This window comes from Lynx canadensis, chromosome E2, assembly GCF_007474595.2.
Source record: "Lynx canadensis isolate LIC74 chromosome E2, mLynCan4.pri.v2, whole genome shotgun sequence".
Taxonomy (NCBI): Eukaryota; Metazoa; Chordata; class Mammalia; order Carnivora; family Felidae; genus Lynx; species Lynx canadensis.
Genome location: NC_044317.1, coordinates 43111189 through 43120794, shown reverse-complemented (window position 1 = coordinate 43120794; position 9606 = coordinate 43111189). Strand labels below are relative to the sequence as shown.

The 9606-nt window shown below is 51.4% G+C and overlaps 1 protein-coding gene and 1 long non-coding RNA gene across 2 annotated transcripts; one reads left to right on the top strand and one right to left on the bottom strand.

Annotated features, from left to right (window-relative positions):
• Nucleotides 1–282: 282 nt before the first annotated feature.
• Nucleotides 283–1932, bottom strand: LOC115503047. Its single transcript, XR_004343009.1, has 2 exons — nucleotides 1751–1932; nucleotides 283–504 (listed from the first exon to the last, which is right to left on the bottom strand). It is a non-coding gene; the product is annotated as an uncharacterized LOC115503047 (long non-coding RNA).
• Nucleotides 1933–6216: 4284 nt separating this feature from the next.
• LOC115503046 (major allergen I polypeptide chain 1-like) lies at nucleotides 6217–7937 on the top strand. The gene is given in 4 exon segments (XM_030299026.1): nucleotides 6217–6277; nucleotides 6434–6538; nucleotides 6541–6620; nucleotides 7908–7937. Coding segments are annotated over 4 exon segments (276 nt in total).
• Nucleotides 7938–9606: the final 1669 nt, after the last annotated feature.

Below are 9606 nucleotides of genomic sequence, written 5' to 3'. Positions count from 1 at the left end.
GGAAATATGCTACATGGACAACATTTTTATCCTTCCATGGTGATGAATCCTGGGGTTACATGTATGTGATTTAATTTAATCCTCACACATAATCCCCATTTTGCAGATGAGAGAATAGCCCGAGGAAGAGGAAACCGCTCACATGTGCTCCTGATTCAGCCTGCCTCCAGTCCCCATGCTCTCAATGAGCACATGTCACCTCTCTTTGCCATGTCCCAGGATCTCCTGCCAGGCCTCCCACGCTTCCCGCACAGAACACAGACACGGGGCACCCGGGGGTGCTAAGATGCAGTTTTTTTTATTCTAGTCTGCCTGATTATGAGTGAATTAGGTGAGGACAGGTGTCTGGATTCCAGCTTTAGGTGTAAAGAACAAGGCAGGAGGATGGGGCTCAGAAGGGGCATCAGCGGCAAAGATTCATCTCCCCAAAGTGTTCAGCTTGAGATCTTCTACGGTGTTCTGAACTGCTTCAACGATGCAATCTTTGCTGGAGCTGATGGTTATCTGGGAGAGAGTAAGACGAGGAGGGACAGAAGACCTGAGCGCATGGCAGCGCTATCCATTCCCCCAGGATCACCTCATGCCTCATCCCCAGTGATTCCGCTCCGTCCCTAGCAAGAACCTCTAGCCCACAGACCGATTTCTGGAGAGAGGGCCGCGATCAGTCAGACCAGGATGGAGACGGCTCCCCCATCACCCACGCACATGTGTCAGGAGGGAGTCTGAACAACCAGTGAGGGAGGCAAGAAGAGGAGAAGATTCTGGAGGGCGTGATGGGGGCTGGGCATGGGTGAGGGGCAAGGTAGCTGAGTCTGGGTCCATGCGATGTCTCCCTCACCTGAGACTCATCTGTCAGGTGTACTGGATGTATGGAATCTGTATGTGTGTGTTGTAAACAATCCCATGTGCCCTGGGTGCCCGTAGTCATGCAAGAAATTCTCCTTCTTCACAAAGCTCTCATTTTACAGAATCAGCACTTAACGGCAAGTAGAGGTAAGAGACAGACTAACCAAAATCTACCTAACTGTGCAACAAGAAAAATAACAGAAAAAGATAGTTCACCAGAAATACACTGACTAGCGCTGGGGTGCAGCTGCACTTAGCTAGGAGCTGCCTCGAGGGCCTCAGGCACCAGAACAACAGAGTGGAAAATCTGACTTTAGACCCTGAAATGATACAGATGGAAGTGAGACTCTGAACCAAAGGAATAGCAGCCATCAAGGTGGGCACAAGGGGAAGTAAAACAGAAGCCAAAAACCAGAAGCTTCCCAAAGCCAGGGAGTCCCTTCCTGGGAAGAGAGTCTGAGGGCAGGTGCCTTAGTTTCAATATTCCTCAACTAGAACTGACAAGGCTCCTACATGTGCAGGAGCTGAATGAAGAACTTTCTCTTTCCTGTGGAAGGCTAAAATCCTACTCCTGCAATTCTGACACCCCTAACCTAGAAAGAAAAAAATCCTATGAGTCAACACGCTTTCTATGTCACACCGATATTAGTCCCCTATTTTCCAACTGTGCGTAAGGTAATTCGCACACAAGGGACACGTGTGGTAGAAGAACAGGCTGGGTGTGCACATGGCGTGAGGTTGCGTATTCTATGTGCTGTAGAGCGGAGCAAAGGTTTATGTGCTTGATTCTTTATAGCTCTTACCTGCCATGTAGCCCCTGACTGTATGGTCTGTATGTGGAATATTACAATCTGCCGCACGCGCAACGTGAAGGTTGGGGAGGCGGGGAAGGATAGGAAATTACCATGACTAGTGCATCCAAGCCCGTGGATACGAGTCCGTTCTCCACGTAGCAATCCTGGATTTTTTTCATGGCTGTTCTCTCTGGTTCAGTAGCATTGACTTTTGTGAGGGAGGAGTCCAACAGTAATTCACTTCCACTGGCCACCGCAGTAAAGACGTCATAAAAAATGGGGCAAGTTTCCGCTGAAGACACGAACAGAAAACACCTTAACAAAAGAATCAGCAGAGTAGGAGGTTCCTGTTTGCCCACCACTTGAAAGCAACTCACATATATCCAGGGTCTTCTGACTCACCTTCCGCAGAGACCTGCCCACTCCCAGGACTGCTTACATCCCAGACAGACGGAACATTTTCTATGAGGCACTCTCAGCAGAAGAGAGCAGCTGGAGAGACCCCTGACCGGTGCCTCCGGGCATCCCAGCCTGCCTGTTTCTGCCTTTCAAATAAGCACCACTACCCCCAACTAACCATCCCCTATTGTGTGCACAACTAATGACCCCTCCATCTCCAAACCTCTCCCTCCATTCAACGACTAAAAACATCAGGGGGGGTTCTGCAGGACTCCTGGACAATGATCTCCCAGCTGCCACCTAACTTTGTGGCTAGAACCTGTTTGGAGATCACCATGGGAGGTGAAGGAGTGAGATAGAGCAGGGCAAGGATCAGGAAGGTCATCTGTCCCTCCATCTGCTCTCACCCATCTTGACGCCCAGCTCTTGGGTCACCAGCAATGCCAGCACAAGCAGTGCCCCCCTCATCGTGTCAGCTGCTAGAATGCTCTGCTCAGGACAGGATTTCTGCTGCTTTATAAACTACTAGCACCCTAAGCCCAGCCCACACCCCCCCCCCAGAAGCTCCAAAGGCCTGTGGGCAGGGACCTGGCACATGTGGCTCCCTCAACCCTTGGGCTGTTAAGAGTGGGAAGCCCTTCCTACTCTTGAGGACAAAGCTCTTGGAGAGGATGTAGTTTTTTCTTTGCCAAAGACCAACTGGAGGTGATGTGTCTAAGTGATTCCATGCTGAGCCAACTGCTCTGTTGTCCCAGCTCCAACTGTCACCCCTGTTTCCTGCTACTTCTTCCCTCAAACTATCCAGGTTCCCAAATGCGATACTCTCCCAAGACAAAGAGATAAAAATCACAGGAGGGATCAAGGACAGGTCTACACCACTACAGGTAGACAAAAAATCATCCAAAAACCTTACTTGTGCCCAAGTTTAAGTCCTGGAGATAAGTATGGGGTGCTAGACCCACCTCAAGCCTCTTGAACATCTTAACTGCTGCAGTCTGTGGATCAAGCCCTGAGAATGGGTGGACACCATCCTTGGGCTACAAATCACTCCCTACTAGGGGAGTCTCAGGACGCTTGGGCATGTAGGCCTCCTCAAGGGCTGGTAATGCTCTAAATTAGGATCATGTCACCTGCTTCCCTCTCACCCTTAAGGAAGCAAATGCCTGGGCACCTTCTTGACTCCCAGTAGCTCCAGCTTTGGCCCTGTCTCACCCTCCTCCATCAGTAAACTTAATCCCAAGAGGAGGTTGGACTTACTAGCCCATCCAGAAACATTAGTGAATAGTTGTGGGGTTGTACAGTTTGTCTCTTATGTCCATTGTGAGTTGGAGCTCCACATACCAAGGTGCCAGGTCAACCAAAGGTGCTTAAGTGCTCTCAAGAGCTAAACTCAACCTTCTAATCTAGGAAAGTAGTTTATTGGCACAAACATGACGAGATAGTCCATGAAAATTATTGAAGGAAACTCCCAGTGGCCAAATCTGAAACAATTTGAGCAAACAAAAGAAATAACATTGTATTGGTTGATAACCCAAAGTATACAATTAAATGTGTGAGTCCATACTGATATAAATGTTTAAATAAATAAATAAGGAGATAAGAGACAGATATTCTTTACAAAAGCATTCTAGATAATACACATAGGTACTCTCCCTTAAGGAGGTGGAGCTTATTGCCTGCCCTCCTTGTGAGTGGGTTAGACTTAATAATTCATTTCCAAAGAGTAGGTAGGAGAAGGGGAAAACCATGCAGAAACCTGGCAAAGCCAACATTAATCAAATGATCAAGGCTAACATAACCAGGGATGATACATATTACCATGTGACAATACGACACTTCACCTCTTTGGTGTCTCCCTAAACCCCATACCTAAAGTTCAGACTCTTAAACTATGAGAAAAACAGCAGACAAAGTCAGCTTAGTGGACATTCTGTAATACCTGGTCCTCAAGACTATCAAGGCCATGACAAACAAGGAAAGACTAAGAAACTATCACGGACCAGAAGAGACTGGGAAAACATGACAATTAATGCAGTGTGTGTAGGATGTGGACTGGATTCTAGAACACAAAGAGGATATTAATGAACAAACTGGTAAAATTCGAATAAAGTCTGGAATTTAGTTAGTAGTAATATGCCAATGGCAGTTTTGACAAATCTTTGCAACTTTTCTGTAAGTCTAGAACTATCCCCAAATAAAAATGCATTAAAAAAAAAAACAAACCAAACACTTGCATTAGGAAAGGATTGCACATACTGGCAAGACTTCAGCCAGCAAGTTCCCCTGACCTCGGCGAATGTCCCCACATGAAGAGATATCTCAGACGGACTTGTGGCACCCAGTGGGTCTGCACGGACATCAGCATCCTGACTGTGTTGCTCCAGCACTCCAAAATCTGGCTTCACCATCTCACAAAGCTGGGGAGAACTTGAAGGAAGGGCCTAGTGAAGGACAGCAGATGTGTGATCCTTGCCCAAGTGCCCTGACCACCCTGAAATTCTGTCCCAGTAAAGAAAGAGCAAGCATGGCCAGTCTGGGGCACATGAAGCTTGTGTTCCCAGGCGGATAGGTGCCCAGGAACCTCTGAGGGACATCTGCAGTGACCTGAGCTCGTCATGAGGTGACCATCATAGGTATGACCTTGGGGCCTCATGACTGGAGTGGCTCCATGGTGGCTGACTGACAGCTGGAGCTCAGGACTCGATTCCTCTTAGCCAAGAGCAGTTACCGGATGTGAATCCTGTTTGGCATAGAGTTCTGACTGGAACCAGAAAACTTTTGTCTTACCTTCAGCTCCAGCAAACCTCCTTCTGTCACAGAGACTCAGAGAAAAGGCCCAGCAGGTACCTCCAGCAAGCAAGCATTAAGTACAAATGTTCTCGGTTATCAACTCCACAGAAATGAGATATTCCTTTCTTCCATCTAACAAACATTCGTGAAGTCCCTGCTACGTTTTGGCCCCTCTCCTCATCCTGGGGATGCAGCAGCACACACGGCAGAGCCCTCACTCTCCTGGAGCTCATTATGCGTCTAAGGGGGAGGGGAAGACGATCAACAAATGACAAGGAGTGCTATGGAGGGAGACGAAGTGGGAGAGAACAGCATGTGCTGCTGGGGGAGGTGGGGGGCCCTGACATAAGGGATTAAGCATGTGGGAAAGTCTCTCTGATAAGGCGGCGTTTGAGGAGCCCTGAGCAATTATGCCATGAATCATATACTTGTTAGGAAGAACATCCTGGGCAGTGGCAACAGCTCGTGCAAAGGCCCTGGCGTGGCCAAGAAGCAGAAAGGAGACCCGTGAGGGAGGAGAGAATGGCAGGAGTAGATGCAGAAAAGCAGCAGGTCTTTGGTGGTGGGGCGCTGGTTACGCAGAGCACACGACGGTCCCAGGCCACAGAAGCAGTCTGGCTTTTCCTCGGATTGTATCTCCAGAGAGATAATGGTGTGAATACTATGAACAGTATAGAGAAACTCAAAGGAAGAAGCCAGTTGGGGGGAAATGATATTTCTGTGTCTGCCTGAGGTGCTATTAAAGTGACCAGGTGACAGGACTCGGTCAAGAGACGACTAGAACCTGGGCACCAGCATGTAGGGGAGGGTTCAGGGCTCCAGAATCAGATTCAGGAGACTGGCTCAAGGGAGGCCACTGAGCAGGTCAAGGACACAGATTATGATGAAGGCAGGGCAGGAGCCACCAGAGACCAGCCTTCTTTTGGTACTTGCTAGCTGTGAGTCCACTAGCTAAGCACTGGGTTTCCTGAAAAATCCGTAAGTTGAGACCAGACCATCTTCAAGGTCACATGTAATGACAGGCTGACATTGGCCATCATTTGGGAGGCCTGATTTGGGAGACTCTCTTGCCCCTTTCCCCAGTCAACCTAGAAAATTTCAGTTCTGAAATTACTGGTGTCAGCTGACACTTGGACAGAGCCCTCAAGACGGGGAAGGGCAGCCAAAGGTAGTGTCATCCTGTTGACTCGGGGACTTAGGATCCTGCCCACACATACATCTCCTCCCTCCACAGCCCCCAGGCAATTCTGAGTTGCAGCCCAGAGAGGCCTGGCGGTGCCTCCTGGAAAAGGATGTAAGACGCAGCCCTCCCACCCTGCCCTACTGTTGCGGCCACAGCAGGTATAAAAGGGTTCCAGGCTGGGGAGGGAGCACCTGCCACTGCATCATGAAGGGGGCTCGTGTTCTCGTGCTTCTCTGGGCTGCCTTGCTCTTGATCTCGGGTGGAAGTAGGTGTCTGGGACATGAGTGTCTGGGGACACAGATTCTCCAGGGGTTCTAACACCTTCCCAGGGCACTTCTGAGCATGGCAGGAAGGGGACGGGAAGAATGTGTCCTGATGAAGGTCTTTCAAAAGGGAGGGTCAGCTTGTCTTTGTGTTCCAGATTGTGAAATTTGCTCAGCCGTGAAGAGGGATGTTGACCTATTCCTGACGGGAACCCCCGACGAATATGTTGAGCAAGTGGCACAATACAATGCATCACCTGTAGTATGGCAAATGCCAGAAAACTGAAGAACTGCGTTGATGCAAAAATGACAGAAGAGGATAAGGAGAATGCTCTCAGCGTGCTGGTGGGTCTAGCTCTGTGTCTGTGCCTCTGACGCCTGTCTGGGGGGTCTGCTCAGGGCAGTGCAGGAGGGGGGTTGCTCATGTTTCTTCTCCACCATGGCCCTTCCCTGGGAATCTGGGGAGGAGAAGACGCCATGGCTGGGGAAGTAGAGGGGATCATGTGGGGAAGATTCAGCCTACCCCTCAAGCTTTGGGGCTGGCCCAGGCTGCTCAACGCTGCTTGGCCACCAGCTTGGGAGTCTGCAGGCCCTTCTGTGTCCCTGGCATCACTTGGCCTCAGTGTCAGGCCCTCAGCTCTGGCCTTCCTGACTCCAGCCTCTCCAGCACGTGAGACTGGATCTTCAAACTGTTTGCACTAGGTGCTTCCTATCTCCAAACATCAGTTCCTTTTCTCTTAACTCCTCAAGTTCCATATTCCACCCCCCCCCAAAAAAAAACCCTCATCTGTCTTCATTCCCTGGGTCCCAGAGGGCCATTCTGTGCCTCAAATACTGAGAGAGAGGAGGAGGGGAGGGGAGAAGAGGGGCGGGGCAGGGAGGGGCGAAGGGAGGTGAGATGAGGCAGCTTCCAAAAGCCCTCCTCCTGCCCTGCCATTCTGTGCCTCACATACAAGAGAGAGGATGATGGAAGAGGAGGGGAGGGGAGGGGGGCGGGGAGGGAGGGGGCGGGGAGGGGAGGGGAGGGGAGGGAGGGGAGGAGAGGAGAGGAGAGGAGGAGAGGAGAGGAGAGGAGAGGGGAGAGGAGAGGAGAGGAGAGGAAGGAGAGGAGAGGAGAGGCAGCTTCCAAAAGTTCTCCTCCTGCCCTGCCCAGGCCTGGGATGCCCTGAGTGGAGAATTCCAGTGAATCCTCTCTCTGCTGTCCCAAAAGTAGGAACAAGCTACTGCTTCAGCAACAAGTGTCCAAAGGACAGAAGGAGGAAGCAGGCTGGACCAGCTCATTCCTGGAGTCTCCCAGATGCCCACAGGTGCATCTGGAGCCCTGCCAGGACCTTCTTGCCAGCCTCTTTCTATCCAAGTCTACCACTTCTATCCGAGACCTGCCCTCCATCCCATCATAGTCACCCCTCTTCTTCACTCGTTCATTGGAGGAAGCTTCTAGGCACACCCTGGGATTCTCTTGTTGTGCAGTAGATTGGGAAGAACCACCTTGGCCGCTCAGATCCAGAAGCCACCCTCCAAACAAGCCTGCAGGCTCCTCCCCACAAAGTGTCCAGTGCGTGCTCAGTAGAGCTTGATGTCTCGCGTACCCCTCAAGGTCTCACCAGGTCTCCTGGACTTTTCTCTTTGCAGGACAAAATATACACAAGTCCTGGGTGTTAATGGAGCCATCACTGCCAGGAGCCCTAGAAGCCACTGAGTGCTCACTAAGTAGTCTCAGCAGCCTGCCGTGCTCCAGGTGTCTGACTAGAGGATTCCAGCAATAAAAGCCTTGCAATTCATGGAGAGTGCTTGCTCCTTGGCTGGGCTTGGGGGGGGGGGGTGGAGGGGTGTTGCAGCAGGGGGAACCACCAGTGTGCTTCCCAACCGTGGCTAGATTTGAATGCAGTCAGATGTCCTTCCTCCCCTGAATCCAGAGGTGGGGGGAAGGGTGATGACCATTAGCAACAGTGGCATGTCTGCCGCACTTCCGTGGACCAGGACCTTACACCTCACATGCATTATCTACAAATTTCAGCCTCCAGTGACCTCAAGAGACGGAGGAGTAGTATCATCCCAGTTCTTACAAGCGAGGAGGACTGGTTGCTCGGAGAGTAAGTATCTGCCAAAGATACAGGCTCCCGGGGTCAGGACCTGCTGCATCTGTGCACCCACTGCCAGAGACGGCTCAGCTCACCGTGTGGCTGTGCACGTGTTAGTCCTTCTCTGGGCCTCTGATTCCCACCTATAAAATGGAAATACCTCCCCCTTCCCAGGGCCTCTTTGGTGGGGGCCACAGAAAATCATGAGTGAGAACAGCCCCTGTCCCAAGCACCTGGATGGAAGAGAAAGAACAAGGGTCAAGGTGCGAGTGGTGAACCCCGTCACCTCCTGCACCTCAGTTTCCCCTAGTGCCGACCACCCAACTGTGGATTCGGCCTGCCCCCTTGTACTTAACACACTACAAGTTGTGGTCTAATGCTCAGAGTGGATGTCCAGGGTCCTGGAGCTTCAGAACTCCTCTTGTGGCTTGCTCTATGGCCATGATTCCGGAGGCTTCTCAGGCCCCTGCTGCCCTCATCTGTCTCCTCCTTGGCCAGGATCCTTGCCCTCCTCTCTTACGCTTTCCATCCCCACCACCTGAGCACTCCCCCAGAAAAGAGGTCTGCTGAACTTACACCGCAGGGCTTCCCCCAGGAGGGGTTATCTCTGTGATCATTTTTGGTGAAGAGGCTGAGGAGAGGTTCCCAGAGGGGATCTCTCTCTCTCTCTCTCTCTGTGGAGCACGTCATGGGGACAGGAGAGGAAGGCCACCTTGCCCAGAGTGAGACCTGGCTCTTGGCCTATGGCCCACCACTCTGACCCCCAGGGTCTGGCTGGGGGCTACTTCTGAAATGGAGCACTGCCCCCACGGTAGCAAGGGGAGTCCAGAGGTCATAAGCAGGTTGTGGGGCAGAGACCCTTCTCATCACCCTCCCATATGTGACTCAGGGTGTATATTCCACCACTCCCCCACCATACATACTGAAAAGTTCTTAGGCTTACAGAAGGAGAGCTGTCACCCAGATGAGTGGGCCGGGTCTTCCAATGTCATAGATGAAGACTCACCCTGGTCCACAGCAAGTGTAGGGAGTGAGGGGCACCCCACCCAAGGTGAGAAGGCGTATGAGCAACGGGCAGTTTGTCCTCACCAAGACACAACCAGTACCCCAACTGCTGCTAGACTTGCACAGAACTCCCTGGGGACTGATGGCACCTACGACATCTGGACGCTTTCTGTGTAATCCCTCCCCTCTGGCTGCCTTCCTGCAACCTGTGGACTCTTTATCTAATCTGTGGCCAAGGAAAAATA